Source organism: Anolis carolinensis, unplaced genomic scaffold (genome assembly GCF_035594765.1).
Source record: "Anolis carolinensis isolate JA03-04 unplaced genomic scaffold, rAnoCar3.1.pri scaffold_11, whole genome shotgun sequence".
Classification (NCBI taxonomy): Eukaryota; Metazoa; Chordata; class Lepidosauria; order Squamata; family Dactyloidae; genus Anolis; species Anolis carolinensis.
In genome coordinates, this window is record NW_026943822.1 from 17,317,648 (window position 1) to 17,338,605 (window position 20,958).

Sequence of the window (20,958 nt, forward strand, 5' to 3'; positions counted from 1 at the left end):
AGCAAATAAATTGTAATGTGTTAAATTGGGTTCCCTGGCTTATCTCTCTCCCAATACATCAGAAAAATATTCAGGATTTATTTTAAAGTTTTCTGGTTTGTCAAGAGAGATAAAGCTACTTTCTTGATTCACACAGAAAACAAGCAGACTAAAGCCCCTTCTACACTGCCATATAAAATCCAGATTATCTGCTTTGAACTGGATTCAGTGAAAGTATAGACTCAGATAATCCAGTTCAAAGCAGATCATGTGAGTGATCTGCTTTGTTAATATGGATTATATGGCAGTGTAGAGGGGGCCTAAGGCACATATTTCAAACTCAGGGCCTGCAGGCCTCCATGTCATTCTAGGTGACTCCCCAAACGCTGGGCTACAACTCCTTTATCATTAGACATTGTGGCTATTGCGGATAAGAGTTGGGATACAGTAAATCTGGATGGCTGCCATTTGTTCTTTTTAGTCAGGATACTAGTGTTTGAATTTATATACATAGCTTGTGGATATGAGTTTAAATGTCTTTTAACCTTTCCCCGTCCTTAGAGCCACAAGTGTCGTTGGCTTGCAATTCCCACTATCCCCAGTCCACATGGTGGATAATGAAAAGTAATGAGAGTTGTCATTCAATAACCTCTTTGGGCCCAAAAAAACTAAAGAGCACTGATCACTATGTAAATAAATATATAGTTGGCCCTCTGTAGTCATGGTTTCTCCATCCATGGATTCAACAGCCCTTTGAAGGCAACCATAAGGTTGATGTGACCCTTGATGAATTGAGTGTGACACTCCTGGACTAAGGGGTAGAATTTGTTTAACTGTTTCTTTGTGATCAGTGAGGTAGTGTGTACTTGCACGCTGTTTGTATATGAAAAGTGGTGTCCTATGCTTCCCTGTCATATTGTGATATGCAGAGTAGGCCCAATGGATGACTAACTTTTTTGTAGACTTACTTTGAAGGCTTAAATCACTTGTGTGTTTCATATTGAATAATACTGAGTGTTTATTTGATTCATTCAGGGCATCTAAGCTCCTCGTCAATTTATCCTGTCTGCCTTGCACCATACCTGCTGGTGACTTCCTGTTCGGATAACAAAGTGCGATTCTGGAGATGTTCTGTAGACACAGTGATGGACAGCAAAGGTGAAATGAAGGAGAACTATATTTGGAAAAGATGGCCCTTGATGAATGATGAGAGAAACGACGACAGCAGCACCGTAAACATAGTGGGAAGGCCCGTTGCTGTCAGCTGTTCCTATACAGGGCGCTTGGCTGTAGCCTATAAGCAGCCTGTGCAACACAATGGCTTTGTTTCCAAAGAATTTTCTATGCACGTATGTATATTTGAATGTGAATCTACAGGAGGATCAGAATGGGTTTTGGAACAGACAATACATCTGGATGACCTAGTTAAAGTTGGGAATGTCCTCGACTCAAGAGTTAGTGTGGACAGTAATTTATTTGTATATAGTAAGTCGGATATCTTTTTGAACAAGGATCGATATCTTATGCCAAATATCAAGCATTTGGTGCACTTGGACTGGGTTTCCAAAGAAGATGGTTCACACATCCTTACAGTTGGCGTGGGTGCAAATATATTCATGTATGGACGGCTTTCAGGAATTGTGACTGAACAAACCAGCAGCAAAGATGGCGTCGCTGTCATTACTTTACCACTAGGTGGTAGCATAAAACAAGGCATAAGGTCCAAATGGGTGCTATTGAGATCAATAGACTTGGTGTCTTCTGTAGACGGTACCCCTTCGTTGCCTGTCTCTCTTTCCTGGGTCAGAGATGGAATACTCGTGGTAGGAATGGATTGCGAAATGCATGTATATGCACAGTGGAAGCATGCAATGAAATCAGGAGACAGTGACAAAAATGGCTTTCTTGGTGATGACTCTCCCATTCAAGACCCACTTAAGACCAGTTTGATGGCTAAAAAAACAAGCGTCATTGATGGAACAGGTGTTGTGGACGATGTCTTTGGAACTCCCACCGTGATCCAAGATGGTGGCCTTTTTGAAGCCGCTCACGTTCTTTCTCCCACGCTTCCACAGTATCACCCAACTCAGCTACTGGAACTGATGGATTTAGGTAAAGTTCGCAGAGCAAAAGCCATTCTTTCACACCTGGTGAAGTGCATCGCAGGGGAGGTTGCCATCGTGAAAGATCCAGAAGCTGGAGATGGTGGCTCTAAGCGCCATCTTTCCCGTACCATTAGTGTGAGCGGTAGCACCGCAAAGGATGCCGTTACTACTGGGAAAGACGGTACGCGGGACTACACAGAGATCGATTCGATCCCTCCACTGCCCTTGTATGCTCTGCTTGCGGCAGATCAAGATTCCACATACAAAACTGAGGAACCGAAGAAAAGGCCGCAGGGCCTGGAAGACCACACTAAGAGGAAAACAGAGGATCACTATTCGGACCTTTTCCAAGTTCAGCAGGTGACAACTGATGACTTCATTGATTTTGAGCCAGAAAGAAGAGAGCATAAATCCAAAGTAATCAATCTTTCTCAATATGGACCGACGTATTTTGGCCAAGAACATGCTAGCGTCCTTTCAAGCCATCTAATGCACTCAAGTTTACCAGGACTCACTCGCCTAGAGCAGATGTTCTTGGTTGCCTTGGCAGACACTGTGGCCACAACAACAACTGAACTTGACGAAAACAGAGATAAACATTACTCAGGTAAATGAATTTGTCTTACTTTTTATCCATATGACATTGGGGCCTAAATTCTATTGGTAATCTTGACTAGAATTAAGCCATTTAATAAGTATGATTTACCTACATGTTGACTCAATATTCACCAATTGATTTAGTTCATCTACTCAGCGGAAACCAAGGGAAAAATTATATTCTGTATGTGTTCATAAAAGTAGAATGACATTACTAATGATTGCACAAATCTATTATGAATTTATGAAATAAGAAGAAAATTATTAGCTTGATTCAAACCTATTAGCTTGTTATCCTGAACCCTTTAAATCATCTACTATTTTCATTCTGACTACTACCTTAAATCTTTTCCCTTATGCATTGACTGAAGATTAGCGTTTCAGAAGTAGTTCAGGATGTTTTTCAATTACAGCCCTATTGTTTGTTTGATGTCTCTGATTACTATTTAAATGCTTTTAAAATTCGTGGATACATTAGGGCTGATTACATACATATTCTGTATAAAAACATGTAGGTCAGTATGTGTTGAGCTGCCACATTTTAATTTCTTCCAGGGAGAGACACTTTAGATGAATGTGGCTTGAGGTACTTATTAGCTATGCGTTTACACACCTGCCTTCTGACATCACTCCCACCTTTATATCGTGTGCAGCTACTCCATCAAGGTAATATCATTTTATCTTTTTAAGCATGTACAATACAGCTGTTCTACGGGGCAACATTTACTATATTAATGGGATTGGAGATGGTTGTATTCTATATACAATGTAATAATTATTATAATTCACTATTATAATTGTATATTTATATTATATGCAATATTACTAATAATATTGCAATATAGTCGTATAATATAATATAGTGTATGTATATATACAGTAGAGTCTCACTTATCCAACACTTGCTTATCCAACGTTCTGGATTATCCAACGCATTTTTGTAGTCAATGTTTTCAATACATCGTGATATTTTGGTGCTAAATTCGTAAATACAGTAATTACTACATAGCATTACTGTGTATTGAACTACTTTTTCTGTCAAATTTGTTGTATAACATGATGTTTTGGTGCTTAATTTGTAAAATCATAACCTAATTTGATGTTTAATAGGCTTTTCCTTAATCTCTCCTTATTATCCAACATATTCGTTTATCCAACGTTCTGCCGGCCCATTTACGTTGGATAAGCGAGACTCTACTGTACTTGTAAACTGCCCTGAGTCCCCTTCGGGGTGAGAAGGGCAAGATATAAATGTCGCAAATAAATAAATAATATACCGTATTGAATTGCATTCTTAATTCCAGGAGTTTATATGTTCCAAAATCCAAATAAGTATTGTGTCATTATTACCAAATGGTAGATTTCCACACCCAGTTCTTTACAATCGAGCAAAGATTAGTGACCTTATCAAATAAATTATTCATGTTCTATTTTTTTGTTTTTGTTTAGGTGTTTCTACTTGCCACTTTGCCTGGGCTTTTCATTCAGAGGCAGAAGAAGAGTTAATTAACATGATTCCTGCAATTCAACGCGGGGATCCACAGTGGTCTGAACTAAGAGCTGTGGGCATAGGCTGGTGGGTCCGAAATATTAACACACTCCGAAGGTGCATGGAAAAGGTAACTTCATTTGTTTTTATCCTAACTAGGAAGTCAAGAATCTATGGATGTATAGGCATCGAATTGTGCCAGTGTTGTAAGCCGCCCTGAGTCCCTTCAGGTGAGAAGGGCGGGATATAAATATTGGAAATAAATAAATAAATATGCATCCGCCTTACAACAAATCGGATCATCCATCTATCTAATTCTGTATTATCTACACCTCCTGCTGTTACCAGCCTGAACTCACACAGTCACTGTGCTGGAAGTTGCAGTCCACATGCATAGAGTTTCAAGGAATAAGTGGTCCTGTAGATTTGATGTGACTTCTTTAGTCTAACTTTAGTCTTCTGGGGAGGCCCTTCTCTTGCTCCCATCTCCGTCTCAAGCACGGTTGGTGGGGACAAGAGAGAGGGCCTTCTCGGTACTGGCTCCCCAACTCTGGAACTCGCTCCCCAGGGAGAGTAGACTGGATCCTTCGTTGTCCACCTTCCGCCGGAGTCTAAAAACATGGATGCGCTTTTGAGTGTAGAGTCCACCCACCATGTATCTTGTTTTTAAACGGTGCTGCACTTTAATATTGCCCACCATTTTATAGGTTTTAGTATTTCAATGCGATCAGTTTCTTGTCCTCCCTCGCCCATCTCGATTTTACTCATGACTTCACTCAGAGTTTTGCACTAATCACCCTCTGAACATAGCAGTTGATGTCTTGGTTTTAATAATTGTCATGTTATGTTGTTTTATAACGATGTTATTATATTGTGTTTTAAATGTATGGACTGTTTTTCTTATGTAAGCCGCCCCGAGTCCCTTCGGGGAAATGGAGGCAGGATACAATAATAAAGTTGTTGTTGTTGTTGTTGTTGTTTGCATCCCTTTGTGATAATGCACAACATTTTCCTTTCTCTCCCTTCTCTTAATTGTAACAGGTTGCAAAAGCAGCCTTTCAGAGGCACAATGATGCTTTGGATGCTGCCCTTTTTTATCTAGCAATGAAGAAGAAAGCAGTAGTGTGGGGTCTGTTTCGGTAAGTTTTATTAACTTAGATATTGATGAATAATGAAAACTTGTTTAAAAGGTTGTACAGTGATTCTTTTCTTGATAGTTTGTACTGTGGTCAATCCTCTATTTTTGCAGATCTAACTTTTGCACGTTTGGTTATTTGAAGATTTGATTAACATGTACCTTCTAGATTCTCCTGTGCAACTCCAGTGAAAATTGACCATAGAATCACACTGGAGGACCTAGAGATGCCTAGAGAAATATTTTCTCAGGTTAAAAATATTGTGGCTTTTCCAGATTTGCAGGAGCTTTGTACATTTAACCCCAGAGTATGTAGAATAGTTTATTAATGGTGTAATCTATTAATGCTTTTGTGTAATGTGGTTTATTAATACTATAGTTTATTAATGCTTAAGCCTTAGACATACAACATAAATAAGTGCAATATAAAAGCACTATATAAAATCAATGGCATATAATTAATGAAATACAAATGACAATACTGTAGTCAGAGCATTCTCAAAATTCTAGGTTAAGTGTACATGGTGCAATCCTGACCATGTCTACTCAGAAATGAAGCCCATGGAGTTCAGAGTGTCTTGCTTCTAGGTTAATGTGTATTGAATTGTAAACTGGACGTGGCTAAATCTGTTTCCTTTTTTTGCGTTTTACACAGTTCTCAACATGATGAGAAAATGACACAGTTCTTCAGCCATAATTTCAGTGAAGACAGATGGCGCAAAGCAGCTTTGAAAAATGCCTTCTCTTTGTTAGGAAAGCAACGCTTTGAACAGTCGGCTGCCTTTTTCTTATTAGCTGGTTCGTTAAAAGACGCTATAGAGGTATCGATCGGAACACATAATGTATTGAGTTTACATAGGTTTGTCCAATATAGACATTACGGCTTCATAGATCACTAACCAAAGAAAATGTATGTCCTATAACAGAAGTCAGACTTAGTCAGTCTGCGTTATAGAATATGAATACCCTTCTGTTTTATTTTCTGCCATTATGCTGCTTCAGAATTGTTATTTCTTGTTTCTTCTGCAAAGGGAAGAATAAGCCTTAAAACACAGTATTTGTTATGTCCATTATCAAATGTATTTTTGCACTTATTGAAACTAATTCCAAAAAAAAGTGTACAGTAGAGTCTCGCTTATCCAACTTTCGCTTACCCGACATTCTGTATTATCCAACAGTCTGCCTTTTAGTAGTCAATATTTTTGTAGTCAATGTTTTCAATCCATTGCAGTGCTTTGGTGCTAAAGTCGTAAATACAGTAATTACTACATAATGTTACCGTGTATTGAACAGGTTTTTTCTGTCGATTTGTTGTAAAACATGATATTTTGGTGCTTAATTTGTAAAAATAATGTAATTTGACATTTAATGGGCTTTTCCTTAATCCCTCCTTATTATCCAACATTTTCGCTTATCCAACGTTCTGCCAGCCCATTTATGTTGGATAAGTGAGACTCAACTGTAGTTAGCATTTCTCCTGAACATCAGTTCTGGACCTGGGTCTGAGATGATGTATTGCAAAAATGAAGCAGGTGTTCTTGTATCAGATCATTATTTTGCATGCACATATTTAAAATGATTTATGTCCTTTCAACCCTGAGTAAGCATATCACTAACATCCTGACTTTGCTTGTTTCATAGGTGTGTCTTGAGAAAATGGAAGATATCCAATTGGCGCTAGTTATTGCTCGCTTATATGAGTCAGAGTTTGAAATATCTTCCACCTATACAGCCATCCTATATGAGAAGATTTTGGGCTGTGAGAAAGATGGCACAAAGTTCAGCTGTACCAAACTGCACCCAGATCCTTTCCTGAGAAGCCTTGCTTATTGGGTCATGAAAGAATACACAAGAGCGCTTGACACTTTACTAGAACAAACACCAAAAGAAGAGGAGGAAAACCCGGGTAAAGAAATAGCAAATTATTCTACAAATGGCCATTTTGGAAAGGGCAGGTGGTTGTTTTTATGCAATTATCTTTATCCATTGCTTTGATTTGAAAGGATCCTCATGTGATCTACAAAAGAAATTATGTAAACTATTAGTAATGGGTTTTTTAAAAATAAAATGAGATGGATCCAGGTAGAGACAAGAATCTTCACATCTCTCTGACTATACTCATTTTCTCTCTCTTTCTTTCTAAGTATTACTTTCAATGTTCTCTTCATTATCACCTTTTGTAAAATAGCAAGCTCTGCATTGTGTGGTCAAAGGCTTTCATGGCCGGAATCACAGGGTTGTTGTGTGTTTTCTGGGCTGTCTGTATACTTCGCAGCCTCTGAGGATGCCTGCCATAGATGTGGGCAAAACGTCAGGAGAGAATACTTCTGGAACATGGCCATACAGCCTGGAAAACACACAACAACCAAGCTCTTCATTGTTTAGTTGTTTCTGTATATACCTACATCTATTTTAAGTCTTGCTCTTGAACCCCAGAGGGGTCTCCAAACAATTAAATTCACCATTATTATGTTTCTATGTCTTACTGATCCTGTTTCTGCTTTCCCCAGTCATTGTCAAGTCCTGTAATCCTGTGGTGTTCAGTTTCTACAACTACCTTCGCACCCACCCCTTGCTCATCCGAAGGAACTTTTGCATACCTGATGGCACCTTAGCCACTTTAGGGCTGCAAACAGAGAAAAGCTTTGTGGACCAAATCAATCTCATTGAAAGAAAGCTCTTTTTCACTACTGCAAATGCCCATTTTAAAGTGGGGTGCCCCGTGTTAGCCCTTGAGGTTCTGTCCAAACTTCCCAAGATAAGCAGCACCTCCAATATTTTTATCAAGAAAGAGGAAGGCAGTCCAAGTCCCACTATGCAAAATGGCATGAAATTGGAGCCAATGACATTAGGTGAAGCCAGAGACCTCGACTGGTCACAGCCCATGACAACTACATCGGATTTGTTAAGTCACGCTGATTCCTCATCTCTGGTGGACTGGAGTAAGCCAGCTATAACATTTGAGGATGAGCCCCTTAAACTTGACTGGGAGGATGAGAAAAGTGGTTCACAAGAGGACGAAGAGGAAGACGGTTTGAAAATGAAGGATTCAAAGTTGGAACCGGATATTAAAAAACAGGATGAAAAGAGCCCCGACACCAGTCACAGTGAGGAAGCGGAGGCGGATGAAAGTGAAGTTGATGTGATTGCTGAACAACTGAAATTCAGAGCATGTCTGAAAATCCTCATGACAGAACTGAGAACTTTGGCTACTGGTTATGAAGTCGATGGCGGGAAGCTCCGCTTTGAACTTTACAACTGGCTGGAAAAAGAAATTGCCGCTTTGCACGAAATATGCAACCACGAAGCACGTGGCAAAGACTATTATAGAACAAGTGCCAAAATAAACGGAGACTTACTTGATCACGAAGAAGTGGTAGAAAAGCCAGATGTGGGCTCCTACGAGCGGCATCAGATTGAACGGCGCAGGTTGCAAGCTAAGCGAGAACACGCTGAGCGACGGAAGTGGTGGCTGCAGAAGAACCAGGCCTTGCTGAGGGTTTTCCTGAGCTATTGTAGCCTTCATGGAGCTCAGGGTGGTGGCCTTGCCTCTGTGAGAATGGAGCTGAAGTTTTTGTTGCAAGAATCGCAGCAAGTAAGTTTTCCTTACAGTGTCTTTTACTATAGTTCATTCATTTATTAATACAGTAGAGTCTCGCTTATCCAATGTAAACGGGCTGGCAGAATGTTGGATAAGCGAATATGTTGGATAATAAGGAGAGATTAAGGAAAAGCCTATTAAACATCAAATTAGGTTATGACTTTACAAATTAAGCACCAAAACATCATGTTATACAAACAAATTTGACAGGAAAAAGTAGTTCAATACACATTAATGCTATGTAGTAATTACTGTATTTACAAATTTAGCACCAAAATATCATGATGTATTGAAAACATTGACTACAAAAATGCGTTGGATAATCCAGAACGTTGGATAAGCAAGTGTTGGATAAGTGAGACTCTACTGTAGCTTCATCTAAGCACTACAAGCAGACAATAAAAACAGAATGCTACATGGCCCTTGGCTTGTTTCAAAAAGTATTTATTTTTTATTTATTCAGATAATTTTTACCCTGACTTTTAGTCACAAAGGCACTCTTTTCCAGCTCTTAACATGTTGAAAGCCCTTGACAAAATATATAAAGCTTTTTTCAAGATAAGTTTTATTACTGTTTCACTAATCTCTGCAACTTCCTTCTTAAGCGACTTTGAGGGGGGACATGGCCAAACTGGTTCTTGTAAAGAATACATAATCTAGCCTGGGAAGATATCTTGTCAAGGAGAACTGTTTGTTGTTTCCACCTCAGTAAATGGACTTAATTCATTTGCAGTGCTCTTATGTTGATATAAGTTACTCTTTCAACAAATGTGTGAATAATGCTATTGAAGGCTGGTATACCATCTCCAGAGATAGTATGTCTCTCAATTTCATTCGCCAGGAAATATGAGCAAGAGGGTACTATCGGCCTTTTGTCATGGAATTATAGACCTCGAAGAGACCACAAGGGTCATCCAGCCCAACCACCTGCCATGCAGGAATCTGTTGTTTTTTGGATTCCCATAGATTGCTCACTGTGCAAGTAGAATGCTGGACTAAATATAAATTTGTATTTGATCCAACAGACTCTTCTTTATGATCTTATTTCAACATGTGAGTTTACAAAAGTATGACGAGGTTAGTAAGGAATGTTTTTGTCTGAAGCTAAAATGCTCAAATTTCAGGTGTGTTTCAAACCTCAAGAAAAACATGAAAAGATTGGACTTGATGGAGTTCAGACATTCCGAATTCAAACTACGAGCAGCATGATTGTAATTCTGCCATTTTGTTGACTGTGTTTTTGTTCCCTCAGGAAACTACAGTCAAGCAGCTTCAGTCGCCGCTTCCTTTGCCCACAACTCTGCCCTTGCTCTCTGCAAGCATCGCTTCCACCAAAACCGTTATAGCCAATCCTGTGTTGTACTTAAACAACCACATTCATGATGTCCTTCATACTATTGTACAGATGAAAACACCGCCACATCCCAATGTTGAAGATGTAAAGGTAATATGAGGAAAGTGGTCAACACATTTTATGTGCACTGTCCAGTTCATATGGGTTTTTGGGTCAAGCAGGGCCTTGTAGAGCAGTATTCCCCAATCTGGAGCACTCTAGATTTATTGACTACAATCCCTACCATACTCATGCTGGGAGTTTTCTTTAGTTCCATTGTGATAGTTGTCCCAGAAATACCTTTTCTGTGGTCCGCTGAAACCCAAGTATCCAGGAGCATGTCTAGAGGGAATGCATCCCCATCCAGCTCAGGATAAATCCCTATTCCCTGGTCTACCTTTTGACTGTGAAAAATACAGTACAACATTAGTTTGCAGAGGCGTATGTTTACGATGCCAAAAACAGTTGTTTATTTGCTTGTTTCCATTAGGTACATACTCTCTATTCATTAGCTGCTTCCCTTTCTGCATCAATTTACCAAGCATTGTGTGACAGCCACAGCTACAGGTAATTCATTTATCTATTAGTATTTCAGAGCTGGGATTTAGGACATGCTCCTTTGAGCAGATACACAAATACATTTTTAAAGGCACTGTGATGATTTTACAAATTCAAATGTTGACACTGTGTTGATTTTGCAATACTAATCTCTCACTGTGTGTCAGTCATCAAAGTATATAAAAGGCTTCTGTTTCAAACGTAAAAGGCATTGGAAGTAGTTGGTAACATTTTCTTTGATAGACAATTCTGCCATCGAACATTAAGAAAAAAATTAAACCTTGTTTTTCAGCACCCCAACAGAAACAAACCAGTTTACAGGAATGGTTTACCAAGGCTTATTACTGAGTGACCGTCGAAGACTAAGGACCGAAAGCATTGAAGAGCATGCCACACCAAATTCATTGCCTGCTCAGTGGCCTGGTAGGAAATATTACATGCGTTACCCGTTGTCTTTCAAATGTTTGTAATGATGTGTAGGCTCTGTTCATATCAGCCATATTGCATATAGCAGAAAGTCCCCATGTACTCTCAGTTAATTTCTCCAGGCCTGATTTTGAGCCAGTTAAATTCATGCTCAGGCAGTTAAGATGTTCATTTCCTCTCGAAATATGTTGGGTTTTAATGTTTAGCTCAGTTATACCCTCCAAAGATGAAAACTGGTGTGATATACATTGATGTGAGCCCTTCCCATATGTTTGGACTTGTGACTCACATAATATCTGATGTAATTGTGTCAATGTTCACTCAAAATAGATCAGAGCTATTAGAGAGTTGCCTAGACTAATACATTAGATAGATAGATAGATAGATAGATAGATAGATAGATAGATAGATAGATAGATAGATTTATGTCTGATATGCATCATCTTCTGGTGTTCATTAACTCTTCTTTTCTTTGCTTTTGTTTTTTACAGGTGTGAGCTCACTTATAAACCTATTAAGTACAGCCCAGGATGAGGATCAACCAAAGCTCAACATCTTGTTGTGTGAAGCCGTCGTAGCTGTCTACCTAAGTCTTTTGATCCATGCTCTCGCTACGAACGCTTCGAATGAATTGTTCCGATTAGCTGCTCATCCTTTGAACAACCGAATGTGGGCTGCTGTCTTTGGAGGAGGAGTGAAGCTTGTGATCAAACCAAGACGGCAGTCAGAAAACATTCCAGGTAATCATAACATCTTCTAAGAAACTAGAACCAAAGGAGGAAAGGCACCTGAAAGATATTTTGCACAGAATTTCTCACAAGCTCAAGCTTGTCATGTATTATAAGAGCCAACTTAAAAAAACAAAGGGTATCCCATTTCATGAAAACACTATTTTTGAGAAGGTAAAGTCTTAAACAGAGGCTTGATGGGCATCTATTGGGAGTGCTTTGATTGTATATTCCAGCATGGTAGAATGCTGATCCTTACAGTCCCTTCCAGCTCTAGGATTTTATCATGATTGGCTTCCAGTTGACCTAACGTAACACATAATAACTTACATAATTTAAAAGAATTAACATAAATCTGTTTCAAAGGGTTGTGCAAAATCTATAAAAATGTAATGCAGGCATATCATTTGGTTTTGTGTGGGAGTTTTGTTCTGAAAATAATCAATTCATGTCCAAGTGACTGTAAGGGAAGGATTAAATCTCTCTGGAGAAATCTCAGATCCAGTCACTTGGGTTTTCATGGTCTCTCTTTGCACTACATTGCTCCCACAGAAACAGGATGAATCATGTGGAACAATAAACAAAGATGCGACGTTGCTCCCCTTACAAGTCAAGACAGAACTACTTCCTTGTCTTGGTGTAAAGTTTTTGCAAGACTTGACAGAAACATTTCTTTGTTATATACCGTCAGTTTTTTCAAAAAATGTGTGCAATTCAGCTTATTTATTTTTGCACAAGCTAAACTCTCACGGCCAGTAAAATAATTGTTTTCCTAATCTGTTCAATTCAGATGAACCGCAGTGCTTAACGACCAACGCAGAAATTGTAGCACCCTTAGAAAATCCACAGTCATCACACCACATTATTATATCAAATAGCAATGAAATTGCTGCTGGCTGTGATACAAAGCATCAAGGCCAGAGGGATGGTGAGGCACATGTGTGCGGATTGCTGTGCCTTTTCTTTTCCATTAGAACTATGTTCAACAGAGAATATATGGCATGGATTGCTTCCCTTTTTATGGTACTATTCTCCGTTTCTTGCGTTGCCCTTTCTTTGTGATTTTTAAAAATGAATTAGTCGTAATAGAGACAATTTCCATGCCCAACTATCAGTTCAGTATCAATCTAAGGCAAATCAAAGCTTTCCAGACCGAACAGTAGTCAGCAAGTTGGGTTGCTGTGAGTTTTCCGGGCTGTATGGCCATGTTCCAGAAGTATTCTCGCCTGACGGTTCGCCCACATCTATGGCAGGCATCCTCAGAGGTTGTGAAGTCTGTTGGAAACTAGGCAAGTGGGGTTTATATATCTGTGGAATAATCTCCAAGGTACGGGAAAGAACTCTTGTCTTTTTGAGGCAAGTGCGAATTTTGCATTTGGCCAGCTTGATTAGCATTTAATGGCATTGCAGCTTAAAAGTTTGACTGCCTCCTGCCTGGGGGAATCTTTTGTTGAGTGACGTTAGCTGGCTCTGATTGTTTCTTGACTGGAATTCCCCCTTTTTAGTGTTGTTCTTTCTTTACTGTCCTGATTTTAGAGTTTTTTTTTAATACTGGTAGCCAGATTTTATTCATTTTCGTGGTTTCCTCCTTTCTGTTGAAATTGTCCACATGCTTGTGGATTTCAATGGCTTCTCTGTGTAGTCTGACATAGTGATTGTTAGAGTGGTCCAGCATTTCTGTGTTCTCAAATAATATGCTGTATCCAGGTTGGTTCATCAAGTGCTCTGCAAGTAGTTAGCAAGCCCCAGGAGTTATAGAACTTTACATCTCAGTGGTCTTCAGCTTCAACCATCTTCGATGATTCGCTGATGGGAATTGGGGATCTAACAACAAATTGCATCCACAAATTCATCACCTCTACTTAAAAGAAATTATGATTTGATTCAATTTTAACACAGGCTTCTTCTAAGCTTGTAGATTGCAGATTCTAGATTGAATCTGGAAAGTTAGGGGAAAGTTGAGCTAAATAAACTGGTCAGTAAAGAGACTTTGCTACTGATTATTTAGGTGGTTATACTGAATCAGGCATGTATTTCTACATTCCCTTTCTTAGTACATATTAAGTAAGGTGTGTGTTAATGCTAAATAGGTGTATTTTTTTACTAAAGTTTCAAAATGAAGTTTGGATCTGCATGCACATTTTAATTACAATAATTAATACATGTGTCATAAGAAGGCAGCATGGTTAATAGACAAGCGAGAGGAGCATCTGGCTTTCTTTAAACCATATTCTCAAAATAGGTTTCAAAATTTAAATACTGCAATGTCTTTTGCCCTTCTAATGAAGATTGCTTTCTTTTAATCTAGTAGCTGATCCTGTTTCTGGTGATACAAAGGACATTAATGAAGGTCTGTAAAGATGTGCACTGTAGCCAGAAGCTGCTAGTGTTTAGGAGTGCGAAGTCAATCAGTTTGGCCAGTCACCTGATATCTTGTTAGTTCACAATGGTCAAGTATTGTCACATATTTTAGGAGACTAAGAAGGGCATTTCGGACTACAACATTTTGTTTATTTGTTTATTTAATATAATATAATATTTCTTCTCTTGTGATTAGAGTCAATCTAGAGTTTGCTGAAAAACTGAAAGTCGCATTGCTGCATCTTTTTGACTCTAAACTTTTTTTAAAAAATATTTGACAATATTTGAGTAATGTTACAGAGGTTTATCAGTTTCAATTCCAGCCTTGCTTGTCTTGGAGAGAAGACCTGTACTTTATATTTGAGCACTTTTCTCATAAAGTAAGTGTAATCTTCAGTGCTGTCTAGCCAAAGAAAAGGGAAAAAATCCAACTTTGTGTAGGTATTCTTTACATTTTTCCACTACTGAAGTGCCATCATAATGTGATGTGTACTTTCAAAAGGCTACATTATAAACAAGTATATTTTTACTACTACATGAATACTCTGGCCAAGTTGTAGCTTGATTATGATTCAGAGCCTAGAATAAATCTGGTTTTTTGGCTATAACTTCCAGAATTCCACATGATTATTGGCTGAAGGATCACATAAGCTGCAAAGTGTAACTTTTACAAGCTTTCTGATCATTGCCACTCTTAATGTTGTCACCAGGGAAGTAGCAGTCCGATTTGAATGGGTTCTATCTGAAGATTACAGTTATTTTTACGGTCTGAATTTTAGATGTAGCACCAAATAGTTCTAGCACTTTTTATTTTATTATTTTTTCAATCTAACAACTTTTATCATTCTCGCACTTTTAAAAAAAAGATTGGAACTGGCACACAAGCTCCGGAGAGTTATCAAAGCATCAACATGTAGCTGTAACTGTTTAAACTCTCTCTGCATTCAGCTCCGCCGGTTCCTTCAGAAGAAATGGATAAACACCGTCGGAGATTCAACATGAGGATGTTGGTGCCAGGGAGACCAGTGAAAGACAGCGTCGTCCCTCCCCCTGTCCCTGCAGAAAGACCGTCGTACAAAGAAAAATTCATCCCCCCAGAACTCAGCATGTTAGACTATTTTGTCGCGAAGGTAAATTCTTTCTTGTATCATGAACTTGTCCATTTTGTTCATTGAAACAAGAGTGGGGAGCATGTACCACATCAGTGCTGCTGGACTATTTTTGCTAACTCTGTAGCTTACAGTAGATGGAATCTATCTACATTTGGAAAGCCACAGACCCCTCCCTCCTTTCAAATATGTCAGTGTTTCAAATACAATTGCAAATAGTCCCCAAGTTTCAAACATCTGCCTTACAAACAACTCATAGTTAAGAACAGGGGTGAGACAACAAGAAGTGAGAGAAATTTATTATTTATTTATTTATTTACAGCATTTATATTCTGCCCTTCTCACCCCGAAGGGGACTCAGGGCGGATCACATTACACATATAGGCAAACATTCAATGCCTTTTAACATAGAACAAAGACAAACCAACATAGGCTCCGAGCGGGGCTCGAACTCATGACCTCCTGGTCAGAGTGATTCATTGCAGTTAATTGCACTGGCTTGCTCTCCCGCCTGCGCCACAGCCCGGGCCCAGAAATCTACCCATTGGAAGAGAAATTATCTCCTGAAAGAGTTATCGTGGGGAAAATATGCTTCTGAAGCTTTATAATCAATCCTTGTTTCCTCAACAAGCCAAATTTTTCAAAATCCAATTGTCACAGGGACAGAAAATGCAGTGAAATCTTATGAACAGGGGCACGGACCGCAAAACCAACCCCATGGGGCTGTTAACCCTTCCCTATGTTATCCAAAGCTTTCTTGGGGAGGGGGGGGATGGAAATCTCCATAACCTTTTGGAGATTTTATTATCTTTGGAAAGGCATGACCTTTTGAAAAATGATACCATAACCTCTTAGTAAAAAGCATGACCAGTTAATTCTTTAACTTAAAGTCAAGGGAACTACTCCATCTCCTTGCAGTCAAAGACTCCTGTGTGGTTTTTTTGCTTGTGTGAAATATAATAACTTGTAAAACAGATGATATGGAAAAGCCTATTTTGATATCTCATTTTGTCCTCTCTTTACAGCCATTCCTTCCTTTTTCAGACAGTGGTGTGATATATGATTCTGATGAAAGCATCCATAGTGAAGATGAGGATGATGATGCTTTCCTTTCTGATATGCAGATCCTGGAACACAAGGATGCCAACTCTTACAGGTAGCACACTACAGAAACAGAACTGAAATGATAGAGAGGCATTCTGTCCTTGCAGCTTCTTTCTTAATGTAGAGTCTCTTTGAGTGTCCTTTTTAATGTACACTATACTAATGTACACTATACTGCATCCCATCTTTTACCCATCTGTAATTCGAAGCAACATTCATAAGATATAGCATATACTTTCCAGTAAGTGCAGTTTGTAAACCTTAGTAAAATGAGCTGGGAATGACATCATTGAACCTAGTGAATCTTTGGAATAAATAATCATAGGATCAGAAAGTAAATGTTCCACAAGGCTTATGGCAGAATATGATTATTTTGTAGACAAGCAATCTGTTTTGGTCTTGCCCCGTATCAAAAAGATATGGTGCTTCTAAACTGGAGAATTGATAGAGTTTGATACCACTTTAAGTGCCAAGACCTATCAGTTGTAGTTTTACAAGGTCTTTCGACTGCTCTGCCAAAGAGTGATATCCCTCACCAAACTACAACTCCCAGTATTTGATAGCAATGAGCAATGACAATTAAAATGAGAATTAATATGTAGATGCATTTGTTTTTGTAATCTGATTTTTTTTCATTACTGAGATGAATTAAAATTGAAGCAACCTTGGTGTTGTATATGCATCTTTTAAACCCTTATTGCTTTGCCAGTTTAGGGTGCAGCCTTATGAATTCCTTCTGATAAAGTACTAAATCAAAGGCACTTACCTCTGACGAAACATATATAGAAGTTGGCTTTTGGTTAATAATCAGACAATAATTTTCTTTTGCCTAATTCAGCTTTAATAATTGTCGTTGAGGTATTGGGCTAAAAGAGAACTAATGTATCATTTTGAGTTTGTTCTATGCTCTGTAAGACTTTTGTCTTTTCCACAGCTGGGCGCTTATCCATTTGGCAATGGTAAAACTTGCTTTGCAAAATGTGAAGACCTTTTTCCCCATTGCTGGTTTGGAAATATCTGGTGAGTGGGCTTTCACTTTTTTCAGCTTTCTGTATGAAGGGGCAATCCTTGAGAATGAGCCAGGTGATATATTCCAGTGCTTAATAATAATAATAATAATAATAATAATAATAATAATAATAATAATAATAATAATAATAATAATAATAATAATTTTATTTTTATACCCCGCCCCATCTCCCTGGAGGGACTCGGGGCGGCTTACATGGGGCCAAGCCCAGACATCAACAATATAAAACCAAGCAATAAAACAATCAATCAGCAATAAAACAAATCTTTAAAAAATCACATACAAAAAATATAATGATAAAATCTTGGGCTGAATCCAGAGAAACTGGGCCGAAAGTGCAAGTTGTGTCGGTCTTACTGAATGAAATGGAGTTGTTAAAAATATAGTTTAGCATACCACCTTTATTCCATAAATGGCACTCAAGGCACCTGATTTAATTGTAACAAAATTAATTCAGTTGCAAAACAAAAACACCAAGCAGTAGGAAGAGAAATAGATACAGTATTGAGCTGACAGGTATCTCAGAATGCAACATTTATGGAGTTAGTGGATAGTTGGGACATGAGTGCTATACCAAAATGGTAATCATGTAGAAAACTGAAGCAAAACAATATGCATGAGTTACACCAAAGCTTAAGTAAGCAGGTTCATTTTTCCCAGGGCTTTAAATAAGATAAAAAAGGAATTAACCCGGTCTTTCATAGGATGAAATCCCCAAATTTCATCTGCAATGCTAGTAAAGACTTTTTATTCTTTACTATGAGCACACACAGTGGGAAATAATTTCACATTGCTGTTGCTTTGCTTCAAGGGAATATTTTATTGTTCGTACAGACTGTGTTACATAAATGGAGGCTGAAATTTTTGTTGCTGATTTAGATCTTCCAGTTACATCGCCATTGGGTATTGCGGTGATCAAGAATTTGGAGAATTGGGAGCAATTCCTGCAAGAAAGAATGGACCAGTTTGAAGGCCCACCACCAAATTATATCAATACCTGTTTCCCTGAATCTGGAATGGGAAGTGGAGCCGCTGCAGCCCGAATAAAAGCAATGGTTGACCCTGAAAACACACCATTCAAGTATGAAAGGTTTTTTTTTTCAGAAAAGAAATAATTCTCTATGTTTTGATCTAAAGGGAACAGTATTTGCAAACAGTGATCATTATTTTGGTTATTAAGAACACTGTGAATACACAAATTACTGTACATTGGCAATGACTCCTTAATTGCCTTTTTTTCTTGTTTTTCAAGGAATGTGGCCAGTTTAGAAACTCCATTCCCAACTGTAGTGATACTATATACAGTATTACTGCTTTTCTTAACAGTAATTCATTATGCTGCTGATTAATAGAACTATATGAACAGAACTGACTGTGACCCTTTTCTTAAAAAGCATTTATGAAATATGATAATGGGTAGTTAAATGTATGCTTCATTTAGCATTGTACTGCATTGAAGTTTTGTGTGGGCTGTAAGGGCCAAATCAAAGATATGTTTTGTTTGCACCACTCTTTGTAGTTCAGTTCTGGGAATACCCCTTGTATTCTGCACAGCTTCTGAACTTATTGTATACACTTTGATAAATTGTGTGCATATAAAATTTCCATGTGATATGTGTGCCTGCATGACCCTGATGCATTTCTTGCATATTCTAGTGAGGAATATTACAATAATACCATTTTTTTTCTTCCTTTTCCTTTGTATAGATCAAAAGATTATTCAGCACTGCCTGCAAAGAGACTCTGGCATTTTCTGGTGAAGCAGGAATTGCTACAAGATACTTTCATCCGATACACATTTACAAAGAAGAGGAAGCAAAGCGAGGTATACACAAGGCAACATTGATTGAGATTCCATCTTGAAGTGGTTGTTTTCTTTTTGGTGCTTTTTATAGTGTTTCTTTCTTCTGTACTTTGCTTTAACAATGTATTACATTATTTCAGCCTCTTATCAACCACAAGCAGCATAGCCAAATGCCAGCTTTGTAGTCAGAATGTCTCAAAAGCAGCAGATTGGAAAATTGGCACTAATTGTATACAAATGATGGTATCTCGACATGTAAAAGTGGAGCTTTGCAAAATATCAGCACCAGTGTAAAATATACATATATATCTAGTTTTTTAGTAGATTATTTTTAAATATACTGCCAAATATGACTACGTAGTAGTGTTGCTGATGCAAATATAAAGCATTCTCCAAAACACAGTGGACATAAAAGATTTATGAGACAGTCTGTGTTGTCAACCCAGTTTTCAGATAGTCATTTTGCCAGCATTAGGCTTTAATGGTCTTCCCATTTTGGTTCTTTGAGTTAATCTCTCTCTTGCATAATATGAACCCCACAAACTCATGATACATAAAAAAAATTCTGCTAACATGGGAGTTTGTGTGCATTTATTTGTCTTCGTTCTGTTTATTATTTCTATTCATCCTGGAAACCCTGCTTTCAAAGCAATCTTAGTGCCCAGCCCGAAAATAAAGAGATAATGCATTTATCATTGTTAGAAGGGGATCCATTTAAGTTTGGAATGTTTTCATTCTTTTTTTATATATTTGTTTGTGCATGTGTTTTGTGTTTGTGGCCCTGTGGTGTGGTGTAGTCTGTAGAAGACCATGTGGAGCAGGTCACACAAAACAGCCTAGCAGAAGACAAAAACAAGGTAGTATCCTGTCTCCAAAATCTTTCAGCAACTTAAAGAAATTACTGTCGGGCTGTATTTCCTCTTTCTCGCTTGCTAAAGAGAAGGTAACACGCTCTGGGTAACCTCTCTGGCAGATACTTGATCTTTATATTAACACTATAGCTGGGATCGCACTGACACATTAGAACATTCACGTATACACTGATTTGTGTGCTAGGCTTTCGGAAGTACAACTGTTGGCTTCAAGAAAGTACAAGAGTACTTTCTGGAAGAATGCCATACCTACTAAACTTCTTTCTGCATGCTTCTTTGTGTAATTTTCCATTTATTCATACCACTCTGAAATAGTTGAATGCAGTCATTCAGTGTATGTTGTGTTGATGTTTTTAAGGTCGAAGCAGAGCTTGGCTATCCTGGCGGAAGAGCAAAGATTATTCATAAAGAATCTGATATGATAATGGCATTTGCTGTTAATAAGGTAAGGCCCCTGTAGTGTTGTGGACTATTGCACAAGTGTTATGTTTATATATTTATATTGTGAGTATTATACAAGATAAGGTGCACAGTCTTTTGGGAAGAAAAAAGAAAATGAAGTCTTGGGGTTGACAGGTTGAGAAATTCATCAAGATTTTTAACAGGTTGATGTGTATAGGAATTGGAATAACACGTATGACAGAGAAGAATGGTGTGAGATATAAGACTGAGGGAAAGAGTTTGCTTTTTGGGTCACTTAACAGTTAGGTCTTGGGATAAGTGAAGT

The 20,958-nt window shown here is 38.2% G+C and overlaps 1 protein-coding gene across 4 annotated transcripts in view; it reads left to right on the plus strand.

Annotated features, from left to right (window-relative positions):
- The window catches only part of dmxl2 (Dmx like 2), a 68,384-nt gene that overhangs the window by 36,061 nt on the left and 11,365 nt on the right, over positions 1–20,958 (plus strand). Inside the window, exons 18-36 of one of the 4 annotated variants that reach the window (XM_008118492.3) lie at positions 1,015–2,691; positions 3,237–3,347; positions 4,131–4,300; positions 5,212–5,309; positions 5,961–6,126; positions 6,947–7,211; positions 7,816–8,900; positions 10,159–10,350; positions 10,730–10,806; positions 11,090–11,220; positions 11,715–11,963; positions 14,260–14,301; positions 15,261–15,442; positions 16,447–16,577; positions 17,460–17,545; positions 18,435–18,636; positions 19,263–19,380; positions 20,157–20,216; positions 20,590–20,676. In XM_008118492.3, coding sequence (XP_008116699.2) covers positions 1,015–2,691; positions 3,237–3,347; positions 4,131–4,300; positions 5,212–5,309; positions 5,961–6,126; positions 6,947–7,211; positions 7,816–8,900; positions 10,159–10,350; positions 10,730–10,806; positions 11,090–11,220; positions 11,715–11,963; positions 14,260–14,301; positions 15,261–15,442; positions 16,447–16,577; positions 17,460–17,545; positions 18,435–18,636; positions 19,263–19,380; positions 20,157–20,216; positions 20,590–20,676 — 5,129 coding nt within the window. The remainder of the gene's footprint in view (positions 1–1,014; positions 2,692–3,236; positions 3,348–4,130; positions 4,301–5,211; positions 5,310–5,960; positions 6,127–6,946; positions 7,212–7,815; positions 8,901–10,158; positions 10,351–10,729; positions 10,807–11,089; positions 11,221–11,714; positions 11,964–14,259; positions 14,302–15,260; positions 15,443–16,446; positions 16,578–17,459; positions 17,546–18,434; positions 18,637–19,262; positions 19,381–20,156; positions 20,217–20,589; positions 20,677–20,958) is intronic. The other 3 variants (XM_008118494.3, XM_008118493.3, XM_003225893.4) reach the window with 3 other exon arrangements.